This window comes from Plectropomus leopardus, chromosome 15 (assembly GCF_026936395.1).
Source record: "Plectropomus leopardus strain MGB_pleo_1.0 chromosome 15, ASM2693639v1, whole genome shotgun sequence".
In the NCBI taxonomy this organism is placed as follows: Eukaryota; Metazoa; Chordata; class Actinopteri; order Perciformes; family Serranidae; genus Plectropomus; species Plectropomus leopardus.
The window spans coordinates 21,028,276-21,055,437 of NC_142190.1; the positions used below are offsets into that span (position 1 = coordinate 21,028,276).

Genomic DNA, 27,162 nt, shown 5'->3' on the forward strand with positions numbered 1-27,162 from the left:
GTGTACTATGACATGTCTTTACAAGTAATTGTATGTCGTTGTCAGCTATTTTTCAACATGTCAAAATTTGCTGTTTAATGACATACTGTACTATGTTGTTTTCCGACATTTTTTCGACATGCTATATTATGATGTTTTGGGCCTTTTTTTCCAACATGGTATATTATGAAGTGTCTCTACAAGCTATAATGTGCAGTTTTTAGCCATTTTTTCAACATGTCAAAATTTGCTGTTTTTTGACAAACTATACTACGTCATTTTCAGCCATTTTTTGACATGCTATACTATGACGTGTCTACAAGCTATCATATGCAGTTATCAGTCATTCTTTCAACATGACAAAATTTGAGATTTTTCGACATAATATTCTGTCATTTTCAGCAATTTTTTCGGCATGCTATATTTTGAAATTTTTTGCCTTTTTTTTCAACATGCTATACTATGATGCGTCTACAAGCTATCATAAGCGGTTATCAGACATTTTTTGAACATGTCAAAATGTGAGGTTTTTTGACATACTATACTATGTTGTTTTCAGTCAGTTTTTAACATGCTATATTTTGTTGTTTTGGGGCTTTTTTCCAACATGGTATACTATGAAGTGTCTCAAGCTATAATATTTTGTTTCAGCCATTTTTTCGAAATACTATACTATGTCGTTTTCAGCCTTTTTTTGACATGTTATACTATTAGGTGTCTCTACAAGCTATAATATGCAGTTTTCAGCCATTTTTACATGTCACAATGTGTAAGAGTTTTTCAACATACTACAGGTATACTATGTAGTTTTTAGCCATTTCTTTAAAATGCTATATCATGACATTTTCAGCCTTTTTTTTTCAACATGGTATACTGTGAAGTGCTCTACAAGCTATAATATTTTGTTCCAGACATTTTTTCGACATGCTATATTATGATGTTTTGGCCTTTTTTTTCCAACATGGTATACTTTGAAGTGTCTCTATTAGCTATAATATTTCGTTTTCAGCCATTTTTTTGACATGTCAAAATGTGAGATAAAAATGTCATACTACAGTATGTCGACCAAAATATTGCCCAGACATATTATACTATGTCTGGGCAATATCTTTTTTGTCATATTTTGGACGGCATGACATTTTTGGTATCTGCACACTGTGAATGACATCACAATTGAGAATTGCTGCAGATTGGTTGGTTGTAATGTGAATCCTGGACAAACAAGTTAGTCATTGATCCAGGGAGGGACAACACTTACTTGGGGATATTAGATTGTGCGTAGCTAATCCTCTTCATAAGGAAGCTTCATATTAGACTATCTCTGCAAGAAAAGATGAAGAGACGGTGGTTTCTAATATAACAAAAATAAACAAAACATGCAAATTCTCCCATCATTATAAAATTAAAATAAAACATCATTTTACATTGTGTACATTTTTTTCTTTTTTTTAACTGAAGTCCTGTTATACAGAACAGAGTGTTCACACCATAGTTCATAGTGTAATTATTTAATATTTACAATCATACCTTTGCCATTATTACATAAATGTAGTGATAACTTTTGAAGACTGGCCTCTTTTAGAAGGCTACACAAGATGGTTGATATACTGTTTCATTTATACAGTATGCGCTTCATTTAATTCTCACAGACATGAGTGGGTAGGTGACAGTCACAGGAGACAGACAGAAAAGATAAACCATAGGAACACAGGGGTCTAATTAATGGAGGAGAAAAATCAACTAAACCTGTCATTATAATTCATGAAGTTTTTCATTAAATGGTGTTAGCTGGTGATGTGTTCCTTGAGGAGCCACACAGAAAACCCTTCAAAACACTGAACAACCAAGCAAATGAATACAAATACTGGAAAAAACCATGATAAATGCACTTGTCAGCTACAACAAGAATCTGATTGTAATATACAGTACACTCTCTGATTATGTTAAATGATAACTATACACAGAGGCATATATTACTCTGGCAAACTATATAAATCTTATAATATTTTGTATTTTGTGCAATGTTCAACAACAACTTACAACAATACGTTTTGGCAGAAGGAAAAGTTAGTGTGTGACTGGAGGTGAGCAAAAGACAGAACGGCTTTCAGTGCTACAAGTTACAAGGCCTATGTACGGAGATGTTTGGCAAAGAGGAGACAGTTCAAATGCACCAATTAGAAAAATAATTTGTAGAAGAAATTAAGTAGAAAAAGAAAAGAAAAATAAATTAAGTCCTTTGAAAATAAAATAATACAGCAAATAATGTGTGTACAACTTTGCTCCATTGATGTTTGCAAGCCATTCAGTTGGCTTCTACTTGGCAAGACCTTCTACTGTATAAGTATATGTTCCAGTGTTGATTCATTAAGTGCTGTAATTAGTAGGCTATATAGTGAAATAACTTGGACACCAAATCCATATGTACACCTAAATATGCATACCGTATGTGCAATTACATTAGGATGTAGGTATGAACACACAAAAGTGCAAGAACAAGTGGGGTCTGATATAAGAAGTTTGTTTTGGTTAACAGAAGAAGATGTCGTCCTATTAACTGTTGTGCTTCTTGCTGCTTGTCTTTGGGTACCAAAAAAAAAAAAAACGTGCATATACTGTAGGTCAACTCATCTTATGACTTGAAAGAAAAGAAGTGTCTTTATCCATGTGTAGATAAGGTGCAAAATGAGAATACAAAACATTTCCTCTTACACATTCCTGTCTGCATGTGTTCTGTTGTGTTTACTGTTGAGAAATTGAAGGCAGCGACGACAGGGTCATTTTTTGGAGCACATCGACATGCAACAGTGTTCAAGGAAAAGGCCTGAGCATTGTTATTTCGATTACAAAGCATCATCATGAAAACAGGAAGCAGGTTCTGCTTCCATTTCTCGCTTTGTGTGCTGGTTGCAGGGAGTATTGCCCAACTGCATTGCCCCAAAAAATTGCAATGTATCACCATCTTCAGACTGGCAGGCTGTCTACTGGTGAGGTTACATTTGTGAGAAATACAGCTGCAACGTTTGGTTCCAGAAGTTAACTTCTAGTTCATTTTTCCCCTCAGGGGATTTGGTAAAAAAAAAAAAAAACAACACTTAGGTTCAAAGTAGACTATAATTGTTTATATCAGTTAACAGGATATTTTATTCTGTTGTTGCTTGTGAAATTTGATTTCTTTTTTTAACCTTTATTTCATCAAGAAAGCCATTTGAGATTATATTGTTTGTCTTAAAAAATTTAAAATACACTTGAATTGTGGATCTTCTGGTAGTTTTTCATGCAAACATTTTTACTCAGATTTTTCTGTCGTAACTTCTGAATAGTCGTTAGTAAAAATGAAAAGGATATGCATGTGTGGAACCTGGCCACTGTCAGGTGTGCAGGTACGTTGCAGCTTTATGTCCACAAGCAGTATGTGAAGTTAACTTGTTTAAGAGGGGGTTGTACACTACTGCAGATATCTGTAAACCTTAAAGCAATGGTTGCCAGAGTCGGCAACAGCAACATGTCCATCTGAGGTGAGGGCAAGGCCCTGAGGGCCATACAGCGGGTCTGCTGAGGTGTTTATGTAAGATAAGAAGGAGCCTGTGCTGTCAAAGACCTGAAATATAAAAACAAAAAGGTAAGTATTCATTGTTTATGTTGTAACAAACTGTAGAGTTAGAATAAACAAAATACTGAATATCTTATTGTGCTTTTAATTAAAAAACATATCATTTCCTGTAAGGTTTAAAACTGAATGCAACTTTTTCTGTGTAACTTAAATACGACTTATTTTAATTAGATGAAAACCAAAGCCATATTGGAATATATTCAAATTTCAAAGATGTGAAGTTAAGAGAAGACTGAAAATAGCTCGTCTCACTTGTATTCTGCTGTTGCCCCAGTCAGCAACAATAATGTTTCCGTTGGCATCCACAGCCACACCTGTTGGAGCGTTAAACTGGCCATTGCCTTCACCATGAGAGCCAAATTTGAACAAGAACTCTCCGTCCGCATTGTACACCTGTGACAGGAAATCAGTAAAACACATACATTTGCTCTAAATCTCCATCTATAATCGCTACATTGAAAAAATGTCTCCTTATTAACATTAAACAATAGTATAGTGGATAGAGCAGTGAAGAAATATCACATAAGAGACTCTGGATGCACCCCAAGTACCAAAGCATTAGTGTACCAGGCTATAGACTGGTACACTATTATCACTGTAACCTAAAGACAAACTTACCTTTACAGAATGATTGTGAAAATCTGTCACAATGATTTCATTCTTGTTGTTCACCGCAACAAAGTGTGGACCTGGATAAAGAAAGTGAGACGCAGGTTTTTGTGGAATTTGCTGTACTCGGGACAGAAACTGATTCCTACAGTGTGTCATTCCATTTAGTGTTAGTAGGCTATTTAAAGACAATTTTCATCTGGTTGTGCCTAAAGTAATTTGATGTTATATTTTTTCTGTTTTATTTAGAATGTCAGAAGTAATAAAACATTAAATTAGATTATACGGAGAGGCTCAAGGCCCTGCAATTCACCATCAACATTGATCATTCACAAAACAGTGTATTATGATGAGCAACCTATGTGAAGTGAAAAATTATTGGCTATTGGCTGAGTCACCCACTACTGAGCTCTGTAGCTCCCAAAACTGATTGTCTTGTAGTCTTGTAGAGAAACAGGGAACATCGGTTAGTTTATGGCACTGGAGTCAGAGCAGTGAAAATCATCCACACTCATCTTTTCATAGGCATTTCGACAAAAAAACAAAAACACAATGCACATGACAAAATGTCCATTATTGTAATAGTAAGTGATTATTACAATGGCATGTACTTGTGATTCTGATTATTCTTGTACAAGCACAGCTTCGGTTCGTCAACAGTCTGAGTTGTCAAGAGGGCAGACACATTATCAGGGAGTCGGGTTAGACAGAGGGCACTGCACTGTGGGATTAAGGTTGCAGCAAGGCCACACTTAGTACTTACTGAAAACTGAGCCAGATTTATTAAAGTTTGGGCCAAGTTTTTCTAGATTGAAAAACAGGAGGAAGAACAGAAAGAAAGCAACAAAAGTAGTCAGAGATAAGGATAAGCAAAGAAGAAAATAAGAGTAGGGAGTTCAGCAGAGGCGCAGTTTGTGGGGGGAGCAGGGGGCCACTGCATCACCTGGGGCCTTCAAGTATATACAGGCTTAAACACAGTGTAACACGAGATGCAATGTATTGATCTATGTTCAGAAAAAACAATCAGAGACATTGTTTTTTTCCAACTGGCAGTAAAAGTGTCAACTCTTATTCCTTGCAAGTTTTAATTACTGTATTTATCTCAGTTACAATCCCGAAAAAATATATGGTATTAATGCAATATTTTTTTCATAATATATGAATATGTGAAATATAATGACAGATTTACCTAATTAAACCCAGGAGGTACTACTGCCTCACTGAAGGCGCCATTGTCTGTGAGCTCCATGTCAGTGATAAAAAGTGATCTTGCATTACACACTAAGGCTCCCCTCTCACCTGCAAACTGTCTGTCAGATGTCCCCCTTCCTCCAAACTTAGTCACCAGCTTCCCATTGGACTGAAAAATGAAGACACAGCAGGCCTTGTTGTCCACAGTGATGATGTGTCCATTCTTATCCACAGCCACACCCTTAGGACCCATGAGACGACCTGCACCGATCTTATTCTGTGAAGGAGGATGACAGTATTATTTGTTTATGTGCTTTTCTAATAACATTTTGCGATGTTTCGCCTAAGAAAGTAAGATGCTAAAAAGCAGTCGTAACATTTATAGGAAGTCCTTTATTCGTTTCTGCATTTACTGTAACTGATTGTCCTCGCAAGGGTGGCGGGGGGGCCGGAGCCAATCCCAGCTGTCATCAGGGGTACACCCTGGACAGGTCGAGGAAGCCCTTTATTCCATATGCAATTCAGGTGATTACCACAGAATAATTGTGTTAGGGAAAACTACTGTTTTATAGGATGTGCTCCCTTTTATTTATTTTTGTTTATATAATTTATTGCTCTACCTGCTGTTTGCACTATTGTATCTTGTATAATGTACATTTGTGCATTTTTAATGTTGTACGTATCTTTGCTGTATCTGAGCAAAGCCAAAGTCAAATTTCTACTGAGGTGGACAAAAAGTCTCTCTGTCTAATAAAGTCTCTCTATCTATGCTATGTGGGAGCGGTATTATAAATTGTGCATGCAGGATTTTCTTCTACTTCAGAAAACATTTTTCAATAGGGAAGAACATAAATGAATTAAAGCTGCAAGCAGCGATAACACGTATGACACGTGCACCCCCACCTATATCAGGGTACTGGTGAACTCCAGCTTTAGCAGTCATTCATTTCTGTGAAAGGTGGATAATGCACGCAGAGAGTTTGGACCCTGGAGTGTGATATTTCACATGGTGTAGTACTTCCAGCGGCCATAACATGGCTGTGGAGGGCACATAAATTCCATGTCATCTTGCTGTACATTATTTGTATGCAGCAGTACAAAATCCATGGCTGAAATTTAACGAATGCCAGAATTGGCTAAAACTATACATATACAGCACAAGGAGACAGTTGTATCACAAACGAAATAACAAAATACCACACACTTGAATATTAAAACATGTCAGTACTCTGGTTAGTAATTTTAAAGTCAGTTGTCCAGAGCTATATTCAAGGTAAAACACAGATGAAGTGTCAGATACATTGGCTTGGTCTGTTAAAACACTTACTCATAAACCATGAGATTGCAAGTTGAAGTTCACCAGAATGTGGAAAACATGCAACCTGTCTGGAGGTTTGGCTCAGTGGGTAAATCAGGTGGTTAGTGTGCCAGAGGTTGCTGGTTCAGGACTTATCTGTGCAGGTTATGTTTGACTTTTATGGCATAAATAAAATAAAATATTGGCTGATATATATGTCTGCTCTGCTGAATTAAGTCATAGATGAAGTACCTTCCAACAAACACTTAAAACAGTTAAAAAACACAGCGTTTTCCCCTTGTCTCCTGAATTTTCAAGTACTGAATTTTCCCTGCCAAGAACTTAGTTGATTATCGGCCTGACTCAAATATAAGTTGAGTTTTTGACAGGTGTCACCATGGATTCTGAGCTAAATTGAACATCGAAAACATGTTAAGTGTCTGGAGGTTTGGCTCAGTGGCTAAAGCAAGTGGTTAGTGTGCCAGAGGTTCCTGGTTCAAATCTTACCTCTAACAGGTGATGTTTGAATTTTATGGCATAAATAAAATAAAATATCGGCTGATACATGTGTCTGCTCTGCTGATATAAGTCATCAATGGCGTACCTTGCAATGAACACTTAAAACAATTAAAAAAACACGCAACTGTGTCCTTGTCTTCTGAATTTTCATATACTGAATACTGAATTTCCCTGCCAAGAACTTAGTTGATTATTGGCCTGACTCAAATATAAGTTGAGTTTTTCGACAGATGTCACTGCAGATATTGAGTTAAATGGAAAGTCAAAATGTCTGGAGGTTTGGCTCAGTAGGTAAAGCAGGTGGTAAGTGTTTCTGGGGTTGCTGGTTCAAGTCTTATCTGGGACAGGTGACATTTGACTTTTATGGCATAAACAAAATATTTATAATTAATAAATAAGTCAATAAGCCATAATTTATTTAATTTTGCGTTTCAACACCATATGACCCTTTAATCAGCAGAGCAGCAAGATATATCAGCCGATCATTTATTTTATTTATGCCATGAAATATAATTTGGCTGTAGATTTATACAGTTTCGACACGCATTGCGACATTGCAGAACAAATTAAGGCACGTAAAGTTGATACTGATTTTACCTGTTTTGGGACCACTCACTTGATTTAACAGCCAAAACAATATATCACTCATCTTTATGTGCCTTCAATTGTATAAACAATTGTATAATGTATGTAATTTAATATCACAGTCAGTGTCTAAACTGTATAAATCTACAGCCAAATTATATTTTTAATATAGGCTGATATATCTGTCTGCTCTGCTGATGTAAGGGTGATATGGTGTTGAAAGGCAAAATTCAGCATCCGCAGTGACGTCTGTTGAAAACTCGACTTATTTATGTGAGTCGGGCTGATATTCCTTGATTTCGACAGACGCATCAGCCAATACTGGTTTTACCTGTATCAGGATCACTTCACCTGAGTCATTGGCCAAAACGATATATCACTTAACTTTATGTGCCATAATTTGTTCTGCAATGATAAATCAGAGTCTAAACTGTATGAATCTACAGCCAAATGATATCTTATGGCATAAATTAAATAAAATATCATCTGATATATCTGTCTGCTCTACTGATAAAAGGGTCACATGGTGTTGAAAGGCAAAATTCAGTATCAGCAGTGACATCTATTGAAAACACTGATTTATGAGTCAGGCTGATAATCATATATCACCTGTCACAGGTAAGACTTGAACCAGCAACCTCAGGCACACTATCCACCTGATTTACCCACTGAGCTAAAGCGTCAGATGGTTTGTGTGGTTTTGATGTTCCATTTACCTCAGTATCGGCAGTGACATCTATTGAAAACTCAACTAATGACTGATAATCAACTAAGTTCTTGGCAGGGATAATCAGTATTCAGTATATGAAAATTCAGGAGACAAGGAGACAATTGTGTGTTTTTGTCTCAGATGTATCAGCTGATATTTAATTTTATTTCTGCAATAAAAGTCAAATGTCACCTGTTTCAGGCAAGATTTGAACCAGGAACTTCTGGCACACTAACCACTTGCTTTAACCACTGAGCCAAACCTCCACCTCTTTGATGTGCCATTTAGCTATCAGCAGTGACCTCTGTCAGAAATTTGACTGATATATGAGTCAGGCTGATAATTAATTAAGATCTTGGCAGGGAAAATCAGTATGCAGTATATGAAAATTCAGGAGACAATTGTGTGTTTTTAACGGTTTTAAGTGTTGGTTGCAAGGTACGCCATCGATGACTTAAATCAGCAGAGCATACGGATGTACCAGCTGATATTTTATTTTATTTCTGCCATAAAAGTCAAATGTCACCTGTGTCAGACAAGACTTGAACCAACAATCTCAGGCACACTAACCACATGATTTACCAACTGAACCAAACCTCCAGCCATTTTGCATGTTTTTGATGTTCCCTTTAGCTCTGTGCTAAGACAGCAGCCTTCAAAAGTCACCCATCCCAGGTATGACTTGAAACAGCAACCTAATGCACACTCACCACCTGATTTACCCACTGAGCCAAACTTCCTGACACTTTGCATGTGCATCGAGAAGGTCTTAAGATAATACAGACATGATTTTAACTGTGGGTTTAATTGTGTAGGACAAGTTCCTGACAGTATAAAAAAAACATTATTTCCAGTGGCAACTAGGTGACACTATTACGATAATGAATATTGTCATACAGATGTGTCTAGGGCGGGACCTTTATTAAACTTATGAAGTTTCAGGCAGATCGGACAATGTACACAAAAGTAACAACAATTTCTTGTTTTATGGTGAAACATTTCAATTCTATGCCGCGCCAAAGGAAAACAATAAAAGTTTTGGGCAGACCTTTAATAACCTTTCATCACCAAGTTCGCAAAAGTAAGAAGATGGACATCAGCAAAAATGAGCACAAATTCCAAAATGGCTGACTTCCTGTTGGGTTTGGGGTGTGGTTCCAAGAGGCATTTTGTGCGCTTAGGCATGATACATAAGTGTACCAAATTTTGGAATTGCAGGTGAAACTGAGCATTGGGGCTACACGTTAGGGGGCACTGTGGAGCCATTCCGCCTTGCCCGTTACGGAAACCACCAAAATACGACATTTTTGCCAGGCTGGATGAGATTACCAACTTTCATGAGTTTTTGGGTATGTTTAGGCCTCCAACACGATTCATTTGGCGGAAAAACTAATAATTCCTTGCATTCCAAGATGGTCCTTGCACCGCTAGGTGCTCGGGCTCTAATAATAAAATAATATTTAAATTTTCTTATATGTTTAATTCCCCAACAATAAAAACTGACATGTTTTCATTCCCTTAGAATGAGCTGTTTACATTAATAAAGGGAGCAGGGTTTTGCTAACGGCGTCCGCCATGTCCACCACCCCATTTTTACAGTAGCCCAGAACAGACAAAACAGGCACTGGCTCTAGATAAGGCCATTTATAATTTTAAATTTTCAGATTTTCAATTCATCCACTGTGGTTAGAAGCCCCTCTGCTGTGTAACTGCTTTATTTGGAGTTTTATACCAGTTTAAGTCACCTGGTCTGTTTTGCGGATAATTCAGCTCCCAGTAAAAACCTCCTTAATGTCTGGATCTAAAGTTTGCAGAGAAAAAAGGTGAGCACACATTAGCAGGTGCTGGGCTAGCGGTCATCTGCGACATGCCGAACAATGTCGGAGAAAAAAATAACTGGAACGCCAAACTGCTTTATTCAGTATTTTTACCATGTTAAATCAACAGGTGTGTTTGTTTTTGAGAGGAGGATATCTCTGTGGATAATTTGGCTCCTGGTAAAACCCTCATGAACAATGAACACTGAAAGAGTCCTAATAGCGAGTGCATGCTTGGCAGATATGAGATCTTACCTTAAACTTGCCGTCAGAGGAGAAGATGCTGACCCATCGATTGTCATAGTCGGCTACCACGATGTCACCGTTCATGTCCACAGTGACTCCTGTCGGTCTCTGTAGTTGCCCTGGAGACCGACCTCTGACCCCAAAGCGCATCTTGAACTGACCGTCATTAGAGAATACCTGTAACCAGCCCCTTTTAAGTGAATCGTGCCATGATCGCAGTGCTACAACAGCATTTTGTCACCACAGAGGCATACACTGGTGCACTTACATGCATTTTCCTCTGTGTGTCTGTCTCACCTGTATGCATTGGTTGTTGCTGTCAGCCACCACCACTCTGCCATTACACGAGGCTGAGATTCCCTGCAGATTTGTGAACTCCCCTTTTTCTCTGCCCCGAGAACCTAGAAAATAAATAAAACACACTTACACATTTAGTAAATGTGCTATTTTATATTTTCACCTTTGTGTTGGTGTGTAATACTTTGCCTTAAAGGCTCATAGTTTTAGATACAAAATGGCTCTTTTTCAGAGCATAACTTAGGCTTTTGGATTCTCTACCTTCTGGACAAATGCAGGTTTCTATTTGTGTCACTACAGTTCAAAATTAACTTGTAGACTTGAAAGACCTGCTTGAGAAAGGTAATCCTTGACTGTGAAAATGATGCACACCTTGGTTTATTTATTTAAGTCATTTTTGCATGAAAAGGACACTCTGACCTGAGAGTAAACAATGTAAGTAGGCAACCACCTAATTTTCCCTACTTAGTTTTTTTCCGCTTATATATATATTAGTTTTCTGCATCTGATCTTTTGACAACATACTGTAGCTTGTGAATGCAGTGGGGTTTTTCTGGATGTCACCTCTTCTCTCACATTACAGCAAGATGATTTTTATTCTGTAGTCTGTTGGCTTAAAGTGAAAAACAAAAGCTGCCCAGAGGGGAAAATGTCAATCTAAAAACTGGTTGTATGACTTCAAAACTATTTTCCAGTGTTGTTGAAGTATTCCTGATTTATGATTAATAGGGTAAAATATAACCAACATGCTGCTTTATGGAGGAAAATGTATATGTGTTCTGCATAGGTCCAAATGGTAGTTTGTTTAATAGGTGGTATATGGACTTTCTGGGTCATTTATCTTACCCACTCTGTAGATGAGCTCATCCTCGATGGGATTCTCCTTTTTCTTAGTTGTGCTGTACATGCTGGAGGGCCGACGCACTGCTTTCTGCCGTATGTGGCCCCCTGTCCCACTGGGAGACTTTACCCTTCTCTTCACATCATCTGGAGACTGTGGCACGTCTGAGGGCTTGACCACCCTCAGGCGGAACGGGCTGCCCCGTATCGGCTGGCCGTACAGCATCAGAGCGAAAGAATATTCCCCCTCAGAGCGTAACGTGTAGCCCACCTCATAAGTCCCATTCTTATTGTCTGCTATCTCCGCCTCTGTGACGCAGCTCCCATCGGCAGACGTTATCTCTGCTTTTAAAACAGCATTTCCTGTTCGCACCAACTCCCCATCCTGCAGTGAAAGGTCATTGATTCAATTTCAAAACAAGAAATCACAAACTGTTTTTTGATGTGTTTTTGATAATAGTGATTCCTGCCTTGGTGGCCAGTTTAGCTACAATAAAATAAATGACTTTTTCCAAGAAAATGTCATAATGAAGACATTACTTTGTCTTTTGTTGTCACAGTAATTGTGTGGTGCTGCCCAGTCGCTGCGTGGCGGAGGCCCTCTCCTGTGGCGACGGAGGTGTGAGCCACAGCGGCTGTGGTGAGGAGAACTCCCAGGTTCTGGATGGAGCGCCGCAGACCTTCAGTCTCCACCTGGAGCAGACAGCATACAAGATACACAATATTTCCCTCTGCAGAATTCTGCATTGCTCTAAGAATTTTTTATGGTTGTTTCTGTGTGATGTGTAGTTACAGAGAACCACAAAATAATCTTATAAATATGACAATTATATGCTACCTGCCTGCCTGGTGTAAAACTGTGGCTGGTGAAAATAGCCAGCCATCTATGATATAAAAATATGGAATATTAAAGCTGTGTTTGTGAGATTTCTTTTGGAATAAAAACGTCCAAAAGAGTTTGAAAAATTGTTAAACTCAGCCTTAATGTCTGTGATCAGCAATGTAATTATTTTTACTTACAGTGACCAGCCGAGGCTAAAGTAAATAGTTTAAATCACCCACATTTTTAAGTAAATACATGAAAAAAATATTTCATATTTCAACTTGAGAGTACTTGTGACAATAAGCAAAGCTAAAAAAACAAAGCCTCATTATCAATTAGACCGACATAATGAAAATCGAGCATTGAGAAATAGTTTGAATCAGAGCAAACAGCACTCCGTACCTGACAGTCCAGGTGTGCATTTTGATGTGGTCTCTCTGGGAAGTCGTGTCTGGCCAGCGCTGTTACACGCTCACTCATCTGCTTCTGAACTAGCAGCACCTGCAGGAGACACATTCTGTATTCTAATTTTTTTTTTTTTTTAAACATTTCTGCTTTCTTTTTTGTTTTGTTTTTATTTAAAAGCAAAGCTCACAACCCGTTACACTACTGCAACACATTTGCTTCCCATCTGTGTTATAACCTTTTTGTTAGACTGCTTGTACAAATTACATTCACCTCAGTAGCACTCCCGTGGCTGAGAGCCTGTTCCGTAAAGCTGCAACTGCTCTGGATATGTTCCTTCCCCTGGAGGAGAGATGAAAGCTGGGCCTGCAGGACCTGTGCTCAGGTAAGTGGAAGATAATGGAAAAAAAGGGACACAAAAAAAAAGCAGTTGGAGGGGAAGAGCATGTTGACAGGAATGTGAGACATGTAGCAGGTTCTGCTTGACAACATTTCTGTAAAATGCCTATCTGTGTTTGCATACAAAGTCCATCTGTATGAGTGCATGTGCTGCATATGTGATTGAAACATAACTAACCTTCTGCTTTGTGCTGCAGATGTTCTCCAGGTCTGTGATGAGGGCTGTCTTACGTTGGTGGAGCACCCGCTCCAGCTCTTCAAACGTACTGGTAATCTCTGCCACAGCCTCATTCTTCCTTTCATTTAGCTGGCGGGAGATCTCACTCACAAGCTCGATTGATGCTGTTAACTGTGGGAGCCTGCAAAATAACACAATGTGGAATTATATTTCAAGATTAAAAAAATAAATTCAATAAAAAAAAACTAGCTATAAATCCACAAAAATGATGGAATTCTTCCTTACTAGAGGTTAAACAATGGAACATGGAACCTTAGGTAAGTTAAAAAATGGTACCGCCTTAGTGATGTATCTTGGAAATGAGTGGTCAGCAATGATCTGTGTTGGAGTAGACTGAGTTTAATATGCTCATTAAACTTTTATTTATTTATTTATAATCTCCTGATGCTAATGCCTCCCCTTTATGTGCTTTTCTCATTTGTGTCTTTGTAATTTTTTTTTTCATTGTTTAAATGTGTTTGTGTCTTGTATATGTATTCATGCCGAGAGAGCAGTATAAGAAATGTATGTCCTGATATGATCTGTTGTGTTCTTAAACAATAAAAAATAAAGTAAACATAAAAAAAAGAAAACCAAACTATTCTTTAATGAAATTAAATACAGTAACATGTTTTGACATGCCAGGCGCAGCATTGCATTGGAGATTCTTTGATGAAAGATGCCAAATCTGGGCCAAACGCTTAAGCTTCCAAACACCTGATGTGAGTGAAATATTCTAAAAGCTTTATCAAGTCCCCACCTGCTCATTATGGCATCCAGCTGTGTCTTCAGTGCAGCCTTGTGCTGCTCCACGACATCCCGCAGAGGAACAGTCACATGCTCCCTGTGCTCGCCCTCTGTGCAGTCCAGACACATGGCTGTCTCACACGACTCGCAGTAGAACTCCATCACCTGCAGAGGGAGACAAACGGAGTAAAACAAAAGCTCCTTCACTGCTTTGCTCTGCTTTGCAGCAAGTATGGAATTTAAGGTTCAGTTTGTTGGTGAAGTAATGATTGGGCTGAGGCATCACAAAAGGGCTCCACACCTTTCCCTCATGGTTTGGGCAGCAGAGGGGCTTCCCTGCTGCTGCAGCGCTGACCGACTCCAGGACACTGCAGGCCTCTGGCCGCGAGCACTCTGGGTCTCGTTGAAGGACCTGTCGCAAATGTTTTCAGCTTCATTATTCTGCTATTCAACAGTTTCAATATGGCATTCTTTTCCTTATTTGGCAGTAGACAATTGAGAGGTGATGGAAATAAATAGAGAGACTGAGAAAGAGAGAGAGAGGAGAAACAACTTGGAACAAAGGTCACTGGCTAGAATCAAATCAAATTGGGGACATAATAGTATGTCAGTTATCTTGTAACCTATAGAGGCTTGTCTGAATTTCCTTGCAGTCTATTGCTGACTTCATTCTCTTTTGGACACAAACACACCTTCTTGTTCCTATACCAATTTGAGCAATGTCCATTTAATACATCCATTCCCTATACTAGCTTTCACCTTATCATCACCCCTATATGCCTAATGGAAACTTTACACTTAAGACAAACCCTTAAAGAGCCTGCTGAAAAAGGAAAAACTGTCCAGAATGACCTCAGTCTGCAAAAATGTCCTCCCTCTCTTTAACAGAGAGTGGTTCTCACAATAACAGCCATACAGGAACACACACACACACACGCGCACACACACACACACACATACACACACACACACACAGTGTGTCTCATGTCTTTGACTACTGTCTGTAATTATGTTAAATAATCAGTGCTTTGTTGTTGACCTCATAATTAATTCCTTCAGTGTTTTGTCTTTTCTTCCATGTAATGCACTGGAAAATCCTGTTTAGCTAACACGTTTGTGCCTGACTCAAATTAAAAAAGGGATTAAGAGTCAAACCTCCATGAGATTAGTGATGAAGAAGTTGTTCTGCAGAGCGCAAACTCCTTTCTCTGGCAGGATGGACGTCTGCCGACACACTGGACACGAGAGTGTCAGAGACTCTGGGGGAATGTAGTTCTGGAGACAACTGGAGGGAGACGACAAATAAAGAAAAGCATGAATTAGCGCAGTGGTTCCCAACTGGTCCAGCCACTGAGTCAAGAATTCTCCTTAGTGATTAGATCAAGGTCTACTCATAAGAGAAATTACCACAAATTCATTTTTATTTGACAAAATGTAAATGATATGATTTGGCGTATGTTTTTCTTTTAAATCTCTGGTGGTCCCACCAGAATTAAAATGGCCAAAAGTCACCATTTATCACAGCCAGAAACTGTAAAACAGAAATTAAATTTCCAACGGTCCGTGAACACATCATGTGGGACAAACACTTAATGCATTTTCCCTGAGGCATTCAAGGAGGCTCAAGTAAAAATATTTTTAGCTTTCAAGAGGGTCAAGGAAAAACCCAACCGCACCCATCCTCTGATAAATACAGAACAGTCCCTTAGGCCTACTCTTATTTTTGAAAACAAAACAAAATAAATAAAAAATAACAAACAGGCCACATAAAACCAAGAACAGGACAATGAAATAGTTACTATTCTCAAAAAAAACCTCTCTCCCTCTCTACAGCAGGAAACCGCACTTCAAAATAAAAGCTCTGTGCTGCAAATTCACTGTACTTCAGAATAAAGTGTGTCTTTCACAAGCTTGACATGGTCGAAAGTCACATGCGGTCTATTCAGAATGGACCTGTGAACCCACTTTTGGACCACGACCCACCATTTGGGAACCACTGAATTAGAATAAAATCTAGATGAGCAATTCCATCATCATATTGAATTAAGCAATATGGCAGAGGGAGAAGGAGAGGAAGATGCTGGAGAGAGAGCTGTCACCTTTTCTGAGTAATTGTGAGACAGTGCCTAAATAGTGCGGCTGTCACAACAAATAGGGGAAAAGTGTGAATCTGAGTCACTCCACAGAGCCAACAGCCTCAGGAGAAGACACACACACTTCCACTTTGAGTAAGCAAAGCTCGTGCAGATCAATTGGCCAAACAGAGATGCAAAGAGACAAAAGACTTTAGGGAGAATAGATGTTAGTGTGCTTGCTTTTACTTCTGCATGTTTTTCTGTGTGAAAGTGTTTTGGATACATCCCAGAGGCAATCACACATCTATCCCACCGGCCCCTGAAGGCTAAAGATGTTATGCAGGTTGAATTGCCCCTAGGAGGCAATTTATTTGACATTAGACAACCTTTGAACCAAAACCAAACCCACAGACACCAAAGTGCAATATGCAGATTACCAGACCGCACTCCTGGCCTACAGCCCGGCTGCAGTCCAGCGCATAATGTACGGTTGTTTTTCTATAGCCTCCGCTATCACTTAAATGGCGGTTGATGCTGCAAGAAACCTGAGGTCAGTGTCAAGGATAAGTCTCTCTTGTTGTACACAAGGATGTCTGGCAGCTGTTCGGGCTGCATACTAACACTGTTCTGTTTCATTTATGGCTCCACACAGGCTTGTATCAACCAAGCCTTGGGAAACTGCAGTCGTTAGCTTTTGAGGACAACAGAGAGCTTAAACAAAAGTCTATCTATCGCTTTGTCAACACACACTGTAACACTCTCTCTGAAGACTGGATAAATTGCTGTTGCTGTGTCAGACTCACAGTCACAGAGGGACGACAAGCTGCAACTGTTATGTGATGAAAAAAATCTGTACTTGGGCCACAACTCAAAACTATTTTCACTGTTGATTAATGTGTCAGACAATGGGCCCCTGAGCAAAAGGCCCCTCCACCTCTCCTACACTGGAGCAAGACGCACTTGTCTCTCATTATGTATGTCTCTCATTATGTATCTTTTGTGGTTTGTGTCACTGTGTAGTAGTGATTGTGTGTCTTTTTTGGTTACGTTTTGTCTTTTTGAGATCATTTTGTATGTTTTAGGTTGTGTTGTGTCTCTCTATATACGTTTTGTGTCTCCTTGAGGTAATTTTGTGTCTTTATTGGTTGTGTTGTGCCTCTTTATTGTTGTTTTGTGTCATATTATGTCTCTTTGTTTAGTCATTTTATGTCTCCTTTGAGTTATTTTGTGTCTTTTTTGGTTGTACCATGTCTCTTTTTAGTAATTTTATGTATTTATTTTGCCTATTTTTGTAGTAATTTTATGTCTCTGTGCAGTTTATTTGCATCTTATTTCAGTCATTTTGAGTCTCTTCCTGGTTGGTATTTGTTAATTTAAGTGACTATTTGAAGGTGGACACTTTGGGCCCCTGGGCTTGAGCCCCGTATGCCTCGTTCAGTTATCTGTTCATTGTGATTACTTATATATGGCATTGTTATAATATTATTTTACAATTGTTAGCATATTGTTGGTATATAAAATGTAAAAAAGTGAAAAATGCCCATCAATATTGCTAAAAAAAAAAAGCAAATCAAAGGAAAAAAATAGTTTAATTCCCAACAAACAATTATTTAGCACTAGTGCAGCACTCATGCTTGTTGAGTAATATCCTGCATTTGTGAGTAAGAGTAAAAGTAGCCACATGCCCCCATGCAGACGTCATTTATTTTCATTTGAAAGAGTTGCACAAACCATTGCAAACTCATGATCCTGATCTCTGCATAATGAGCACACAACTTGGACGATCACAACAAGAGTAAAAAGGGGTGCGGAATTAAAAGTATTACAGTACCATACCAAACAGACAAGGCCCAGCGTGAGTGTGCCGGCTCAGCCATAAACCCCCTAAAACTACATCAACCCATCCAACATCTGTCTGGCAACATCACGTATAGCTCCAGACAAAAATCTGTTCACCTCAGCAGGGCTCCAGATCACATGCCATCCAGTTAAACCGGGGGATTAAACTTGCCCTCCGGTGGGCAAATGCCCCTCACACTGCCTGGAAAAAGGATTTACCTCATACTCTGTGTGGCTATTCAAAACTATTCCATAAATATTTGTTTGATCATAATAAGTAAACCATTCTTAAACATAATCCCAGTTATCCTCTGTACCTACCTCCCTCTTCATCCTCCATCCTCCCACCCTGACCTACAACAAGCTTCCCGAAAGCCTCCTCTGCTTTGCTCGGCACGGAAAGGCCCCAGTAAGTACCGCCTGAGGGGGTGTCATTTTTCTGAGGAATGGTAAATTGAGAAATTGTAATTGGTGCTCCCAACAATGAGCCTTTTCTCAGATGTTGACAGTCCCCGATGCTGAGGAATGCACTTATCCCAGTGAAGTCGGTGAGGAGAAGTGCTCTGAGCCATTTAATTGTGGCCAGGGATTTGCAATAGATGAGGTTCCTCTATCAGGAGACATGTAAATATGACAGGAATTCTTCAGTAATAGAATGGGAGGGTACGTACTGGCAGAGAAAAAGCTACAGCATTACACCACCTTCTTCACATGGCCAGAAAAAGCTACATGTAGCAGACGGTGTGAGCAGAGACTTGGGTTTGTGTCAGCTTTAGCTCAAGGGAAGTGTGGGTAATTAGGACTTTCGCCAGTTGTCATTGATTCAGAGAGCAGAAATGTTAGTTACCTTTCACAGAAGGTGTGAAGACAGGGCAGGACCTTGGGGTTGCGGTAGTGATCCAGACAGATGCTGCAGACCAGAAACTGCTTGTCTATCTGACGCACCACAGGGCTGGTGCTCCCAGCCTCGCGCTTCGCCATGGCAAAGGACATTCAAAGCCACGGACAATGACAGCAGTTAACCTGCAGAGGGAAATAATAAAAAAGTGTGAACATTTCCATGCATTTCTCTTTAAAAGCTTTTCTAGAGAGTGTCATTTTCAGGGTCCCTTATACTCAGCAAACTTACCGCTTGAGGTACCAGGAACTAAAGTTAACAAAGCTGCTTAATTCCTTGATTAGTACAAAATTGGTCCATTGTTGTTGGGTTATTTCTAGGTTAATACCAGACAAAAGCCCACTGAAAGAGAACTGTGTGAAATAGAAGCATGATGCAGTCCTGAGTGTAGGCAAACCAGCATGGCCATGTACTTTGCTTTTGATTAACTCGGATAACACTAAAGCTGGAAAATAAAAGACAATAGATATTTTGGAATTGAAGTGCAGTCTGTAGTTACAGACCATAATGTGGAGAGAAGTGTTTATGTCATAAATGTCAACAAACTTTGTTTTAGTTCTGTTTAGTTTAGTTCTTTATCTCCTACAGTTGTATTGCCTCTATGTCAAACCTTGATCTTTTGCATAACATGCAGCTTTAAGTACGATTTTAAAAATTGTAAAGTTAGTTGTCAAAATACTAATTATTCATTTTTATTCATGTTCATACATAAAATACATCGATTTGGATTGAAATATCAATTCAACGATCACCATCATTAAGATTTTGAAAATCCCATGGCACATCTTTGTCACTGTCTCTGCTTTCTTACTTATCATTCAAACAGTGCTAGCAGCCCAGAGCCAGGCATAAAATAATATGGAACTGAGAAAAAGAAAATAAAGACATTTATTTACATATCAGCTCATTCTGATTGCAGGCCCCTGAACTTCATTAAATCAAAATCTTATTGTGACAGACTTTGTAATATCATGCTGACAATGAGATTTATCTTTGAGTGTCTGTGTTCTGTTTGTCTTTGGAGCCTTGCCACAACTGTGCACCTATATTGTTTAAAATTTGAGTTGTATTTGCTGCAACTTTTAATCAGATTTTGTGATATCAAATATTGTATTCTCCAAAGAATCGATGTTATATCATATCATGAAGAAACTTGTGATTTACACCCCTAGGTCATACAGATGGATTTAGTCTAAATGGTGAAAATTAGCAGTTCCATTTGGTTATGTGAAAAATACCTTTAAAATAAAGGTAAAAACCTTTCAATTTGTAAGTGATAGCAGGTTAGAATCCTGCATTTAAATTTTGCTTAAAAGGGGATCGTGCTGTCTTTGCACACAGACTTCTGTCAGCACATGAAGGTCTTTTGATATGAAAAAGTAGAAAATACTAGGGCTGGGTATTGTCAAAAACCTCACAATTCAATTCAATTTCGATTCTTTGAGTTACAATTCAGTTCGATTCGATATTGGTCCAGTTGCTTTGATATCGATTCAGTTATGTGTGTTGATGTCAGAAATACCCAGATAATTCATTAGAATACCTTCAGATATGTGTTAAATAAAGTGTGCATTATCTGTATTGATTTAGAAAATTAAAATTATAAACTGGCACCAAAACTTATTTATAAAAATTAAAACAAAAACAAATTTAAACTACAGAAAAGTGCATATTTTTACCTGAGCCAAACTTAACAAAAGTAATAAACATTTATGCAGGATTTGTCAACCTGCATTTGTGTGTGATCCACAGCTTTAGCATTAGCATCGGGTTGCAAAACATCTGCGTGTTGTCAGCTCAAATGGTTACATAGGTTCGTCGTATTGTTGCAGTGATTGAACACTGACTCACAAGGCTCACACACAACTTCTATTGACTTCATGTATCCAAATGTTGGCTTTTAATGTTGTCGGCACTGATATTAACACACTGCTACCTCGTGCCACTGTCATCATTTTAATGAATAAACAACAGACGTTGTTTGGGGTCAAGCGGGGCCTCTGAACAACGTCAGTCACACTCCGACAGCACTCACACTGCCCCCGCATGAGCGGGGTGTCATTACAACAGAAATAACCGATTTCAGGATTTTATGAATTAATATTGAATTGGTAAAAAACATATTGCAATGCACTGATATATCGATTTTTTTTACCCAGCCCTAGAAACTATGTCATGCTGGCACTGATTTGGACTACATCTAGGAAGCATACCAACATTTTCAGTGACACACTAAATAAAAAGCCATGCAAACATATCATTTGAAAAAGTAACTAGAAGAGAGAAGCCCCCATGCCTTATGTAATCTCATCTATTATAGATGTACAGCTGCAAGATTTGGATTTTCTGCCTAGCAACACAAACCATTGCTCTTTCCAACTTGGCCCACTTTCACATTCACCAGTGCAAGCCCAAACACTTACGGCATAATAATTACGGTGGTCGGCATGTAAAAGATGCCACTGCTGCATGCTCTCATTGCTATGCACCTTGGGTGTAAATGACATGAGAAGTCTAGGTGTTAACTATGGAAAAACATGCAGTCTGAAATTTAAAAAAGTACATATGCCATTTGGAACAATGACAAGAGGCAATGACAACATTCATTTGTTAGAGAACAGCTTCACCTGACTTGACCGTGCTTAAAATTGCCACCTATGATAAATACTGTGCACTGCATGTCATTTTTATCTCTGTGTTGCCGACTGGCTGCAGCAATGTAGTCCAGTCACATTTTCTCAGTGGGTCAACATGTGTATTATTCATGTTTCAGACACAGTGTCTCAGCATGTGTTTCAAACAATCATGCCTGCCATTAAGATTAAGTAGTTATGGACATTACACACTCAATGACGAGGACTCACACACATGGGTGTACAGATTTTTTGGGGGGGTGTATGGGACATGTCCCCATCCAAATTTAGAACGTGTATTTTTCCCCATAATAAAAACATGAACGTAAGAGAGGACTTTTAGTTTTTCCAAATTAAAGCTAATTACATCATACATTGATGTAGCCAAGGCACAAATTGAAGCATTAAGATTCACCAGAATGCAGGAAAGAAAGCGTTTCATATTCAGTATTTTCTGGCAAAGGACACCCAGAGTCCCCATTTCATATGTGCCCCCCACAATGTTGAAATAAAACCTATGCCCTTTCATACACACAAACACACACACACACACGCATGCACACACACACACACACACACACACACACACACACACACACACACACACACACACACATAATCATCATTCCCCCACCAGACTCTCCCCCTGTCTGCACATCTGTCACTGCTGGATCTAATACAGCACTCAATCCCCTATGTACCATCTAGCTCATGTCCTATTGTCAGGACACACACACACTCACAGAGGATCCAACAACAAACAATCTGTAGACTGGGAGGGCAAAAGGTTACTTCTTAAGCTGTCAACCATGATAACAACTTGTCACATTCACACTCTGGTTGGGGACAGGCAGGGCGTTTTTGACAGAAATGATTAAGTAAGTTAAGTAGCTTATGATTTGTCCAAACCTAAATATGCATTGTTCTCTATAATTCCTGTGCTTTAAACCGGCACTTCAAGAGTATCCAGTTGTCTCTGTTGGACTCTGATGAAAAGAGGCTTGAATCTCTCCAATAGAACATAGAATTAAAGAGGGTTAAAACAGAGGATGTACAATTTACTTGCGTACAGTTCTCACACTTCTCTGTCATTCTCTCTCTGTGCAAAGAACACACTGATACTAATATCTTCTGTAATGACGTATCTAAATTTAGACACATATATTAGTGGGTAGGTGAGGAGGCAATGACAGTGAAACTAAAATAAGACAGAGGGACTGCTCGAGAGTGAAGCGGCCAGTGTCTATTTGTTTACTGTTGGATTTAAAACACAGCTTTACTGGGCAGAGCAATGGAGAATCTGGAGCTCAATAAATCCCAAATAAGAATTCTGTCGCCAAACACTGGATGAAAAAAGCACAAATGCCAAAACCATCTGTTCAGTCAGTCACAACGAATATACAAGCAGAAAGTTTCTTTTGAATTTACAGTTCAGCTGATACATGACAGGGAGGGTTCTTTTACAAAGCTTTTGTCATATGAAGTTAATGGAAATCTAAAATTTATACATGGTGCATAAACAGAGAAACATAACAATTGTGCATGCATGCACACATGATGTGCATTCAGCAGACTGTGCTTTGATACGGTCCTAACTTTATTCATGCCCACTTAAACTCCAAAGTAGGCCACGATGCTTAGATTTGATGCTCTAAAGTAACCATGACCAGTTAACTGAAAGGCTTGGGAACTTCAAAAAACTGAGTGAAGACGTGCAGATTGAAGGCTCTGCAGTTAAAGACAGCAGGGTGGGATAAAGCCAAGCCCAGGCAGGACTGCAGGAAGCTTCAAAAATATGATGCATGAGAGGACACATCCTGCAGAGAGCTGTCAACTAATTCCATCAAAATGAAATGTGTTATCATTCTCCTGGCCATTATATGAGCAGCACTGAGAGCAGTAATGTTGCCGGTGACCTTAGCCTCACTAATTCCCCAAACTCTCAGGATTACAGCTTTTGCGTGTGTAACTAATTGTTTGTTTGTGTGCGTGTGTGTTTGCTGCATGTTTGTGTGTGACAACAAGCTAACACCCGCAGAGTTAACACACAATGAGTCTATTCACTGCTGGCTTTACGGAATACAAAAGTAACAGTTTTCTTTGTCTCATTTCAGCACTGAAACCTCCGCTGTTGCTTAACTGTTACAATAGGATCCCCACAGCTCATGTGTGTCTCTCAAAAAACACATGTGTAAATGAAAAAAAGGAAGACAGGAAATTAAATGACTTCTTCCCAGTTCATCGAGAGGACAGGAAAAGAGGCAGGCGGTGTAATAAAGAAAAGAGTGAGAACAGTAAAAGTATCAGTGCGTCTGCTCACTGTCAAGCACCTGTACGCCAGAAATGAATGTGTGCTGACAGCTTGGACAAACACACGAAGGCACACACTCCTCTCTGGTAGCAGCTGAGCTCATACTGTAAAGTTATACATACACACATGCATGTACATGAGACCAAACACACACACACACACAGGGTTGACAGAAAGTCTACCTACTGTCAGTAGTGTGGAGCAGTCTAGAAGGCTCCATAGTAGCTTTGTGTTAACAATGAAGAACCAGCACACGCCCACCTCCCCCATCGGCCCCGCTGACCACTCTTCCTTTTCCCTTTTCCTTCTCTTGCTTTTCCCTTTTCCACCACACACACTGGAAAAGGCTGAACAGGGATGACAACAGAGGGTGGGACTGAAAATTTAAAGTCCCTCCTACTGTCAGTGCTGTTTACAAGCGTGAGCTGACTGGATACCCTCCTACTGCCTCGCTCTGATTGGCTGGGAAAGTTAAACTAGCAGAGACGATGGATTGCATCATAGGCCAACAATTCGTGTTGGCCAGAGGGAGTGAGAAGCAAAGATTTAAACAGACAAGAAGAAAAGAACAACTGTCAAGGCTGGATAGAAAAAAAAACAGGAACATGTTGCATTTAAAGTGGTAAGATGCTGAATAATTGTGTCTTTTGTGAAATATGCAGACTCAAAACTATGACGATGTGACACAGAGGCAGGTTAGGCTGTTGAATGCAGCTTTATAACCAACAGAAATAGTAGCTGACCGGTGACGAACATGTAAACATTTGGATCATCTGGCCTCCAGTTACAGTTATGAAGAAATACGTCATACTCAGCCAGCCAAGTATGCATGCACGCACGCACGCACACACACACACACACACACACACACACACACACACACACACACACACACACACACACACACACACACACACACACACACACACACACAGCAGTAGCAGCAGCCAAGCAAAACACAGAGTTATATAATTCATGATTTCACCTTTAAAAACACTTAAAATAAGAATTTGGAACATATGCCTCTCCGCCCAGCATCATCGTATCAAATTACACATATGTAGGGATTAAGAAAAGACCCTTAACACTGAAAAGGGGATTATCATTTTTAAATTTCAAGTAAAATATCTTGCAACAGGATAAATGTTGCACCCAATCCCTTAAACGCCCCGTCCTTTTGAAGTGGTCAGAGTTTAATCTGGAGCGAGGGGTGATGAATCTCTGACAAAACATCAATCTACCATTAATCTGCGCGGATTGAGTCCACTCGTCTCTCCTCCCTCGTTTCCGGCTCTACACGCCCACGCACACCTTTCCAAAATCCCATCGTTCTAAACTCACAAGCCAGACTGCTGTGGTGGGTTTAACAGGAAGTGAAGGATAAGAGGATGAAAATATCACTCAGAAAATGACATATCAGTACCTGTCTGCAGCAAATATTGTTCACTCACCCATACACGCTATTGTGACGCTGTTTTTACAAGTTTTTGCTACAATGCTCACTCAACTTGATAGTAGATCTGATGCTCATTCTTTCAAAACTAAAACAACTCCCACAAACATTTTGCTGCTGGATAGAACGATCTAATAGGATGTCTTGTTCTCATGCTCCACACCAAGTAATTAGACAATGGGTCTCTGACACGACTAATATACCAAATGCAGCACTCCAGCGTGGGCAGCCCCTTTGAAAAAGCCTGTTGTCATCCCTGCAGTGAGCACTCCACAGCATTATTGGTTTGCTGCTGAGCTTTCTGCTGAAACGACAGTTTTATCAGAATATACGGCTCCTGCAGTTATTAAACGAGAGGAAGATAAACCACCAGTGGCACCCTCAATGAGTCTCCTGAAGCTAGTACACATGATGTTATGTAAAACTCACTATTACCTTTCTGTGCATACAGTTCTCTCATAAGTGTTATACACTGGGATCTCCCTATGTGCCCCTGCATGTTACACAAAGCTAGACAAAGGCGATATTTAAAACAAAGGTTAAGGAGGATTTGGGGGGAGAGTTGATGGTTCACCTTTGAGGGAGGTAATTTGAACCACGGACATGGAGTTGCAAGGGGATGAGTAGGTTTATGATGTAATTTAATTGTTTGCAATGATATGAATGTTTTTAAGTATTGTTTGCTGTTTCTACCGAGTACCACTTTAGAAATTAATGTTTTTAGTGATGTTTTTAAGTGCTATCCTGTGGGATTTTTTTTTCTGGTAAAAACACTAAATAAAGCAGTTTTGCGTCACAATTCAGTGTTTCTGACACTGTTTGGCATGTTGGAGATGGGCTGCTGGCCTGGCTCACATGTGTGCTCCTCCCCAACTGCAACAGTACTCAGTACAAATCAGTAAAAACATTGAAAAAGGCAGTTTTATATCACAAATCAGTGTTTGTCCAACCCTCTCACTGTGGAAGGGCTGCTTACTATGGTGGGCTATGCAAAAACATGAATGGCGCTATCTAGAGCCAGTAATGGCTTGTTCATTCTGAGCCACTGTACTAACATGGTGATCCAACATGATGATCTCCCCAGAAGAGGACCTACTCCCTATGTAGATATAAACAGTTCATAGAAGGTTAAAACTTTGAGAGAAACTTAACTGTGAGCTTAAAGGGAAAAACAAACCCACTGCAGCAGTTAACTCTGTGGCTTGTGCAATATCAACAACCAAAAGTAACCGTTCTGCCTCAGGGTTGGTAAGAGGCGGAACAGTGACAGTGATGATAGTGATGTTTTTCAACAAGCAAATGTACACCCAGGCAAAAAAAAAACTAACTGCATTCCCACAGAATCACCTATCTCTTTTGTTGTTTGGTGTTTCTGTATTCTGCACCTTGTGGAAATCACACAAAAAGTAGTGACAAGAAAGGTTCTGTGTATGCGAGATCAAGTAACACAAGTGCTTATTTTCAGTCAATAATGTGCCCACAGTCAGCGCTGCACACTTATGCCTTGTTATTTTTTGCTTGATCTTGTGTTTCGTGTGCTCTCCATACACGTTGTTGTGGTTTCCTACTCCCTCTGCCTGCCGCATTCTCAAACCTCACTACTAAAATGTTTAGAAAAAGTAAACTCAGGAAGATGTGGAGGAGGAGGAAGAGGAAAGGA

The 27,162-nt window shown here is 39.4% G+C and overlaps 1 protein-coding gene and 1 long non-coding RNA gene across 5 annotated transcripts in view; one reads left to right on the forward strand and one right to left on the reverse strand.

The window, feature by feature from the left end:
- The first annotated feature begins 201 nt into the window (after positions 1–201).
- LOC148187291 (uncharacterized) lies at positions 202–839 on the forward strand. The gene is made up of 2 exons (XR_015778886.1): positions 202–601; positions 694–839. It is a non-coding gene; the product is annotated as an uncharacterized LOC148187291 (long non-coding RNA).
- Positions 840–1,471: 632 nt separating this feature from the next.
- The window catches only part of trim3b (tripartite motif containing 3b), a 38,255-nt gene continuing 12,564 nt past the window's right edge, over positions 1,472–27,162 (reverse strand). For 2 of the 4 annotated variants that reach the window (XM_042499181.2, XM_088088262.1), the window contains 16 exons: positions 19,055–19,230; positions 15,449–15,578; positions 14,595–14,705; positions 14,307–14,458; positions 13,508–13,688; positions 13,204–13,305; positions 12,928–13,026; positions 12,243–12,395; positions 11,709–12,087; positions 10,863–10,966; positions 10,575–10,742; positions 5,501–5,669; positions 4,965–5,006; positions 4,211–4,281; positions 3,845–3,985; positions 1,472–3,580 (listed from right to left, as the gene is read on the reverse strand). In XM_042499181.2, coding sequence (XP_042355115.1) covers positions 3,428–3,580; positions 3,845–3,985; positions 4,211–4,281; positions 4,965–5,006; positions 5,501–5,669; positions 10,575–10,742; positions 10,863–10,966; positions 11,709–12,087; positions 12,243–12,395; positions 12,928–13,026; positions 13,204–13,305; positions 13,508–13,688; positions 14,307–14,458; positions 14,595–14,705; positions 15,449–15,578; positions 19,055–19,200 — 2,301 coding nt within the window. In that variant the 5' untranslated portion in view covers positions 19,201–19,230 and the 3' untranslated portion in view covers positions 1,472–3,427. Of the gene's footprint in view, positions 3,581–3,844; positions 3,986–4,210; positions 4,282–4,964; positions 5,007–5,500; positions 5,670–10,574; positions 10,743–10,862; positions 10,967–11,708; positions 12,088–12,242; positions 12,396–12,927; positions 13,027–13,203; positions 13,306–13,507; positions 13,689–14,306; positions 14,459–14,594; positions 14,706–15,448; positions 15,579–19,054; positions 19,231–24,235; positions 24,393–27,162 lie in introns of those variants that run through there. The other 2 variants (XM_042499180.2, XM_088088263.1) reach the window with 2 other exon arrangements.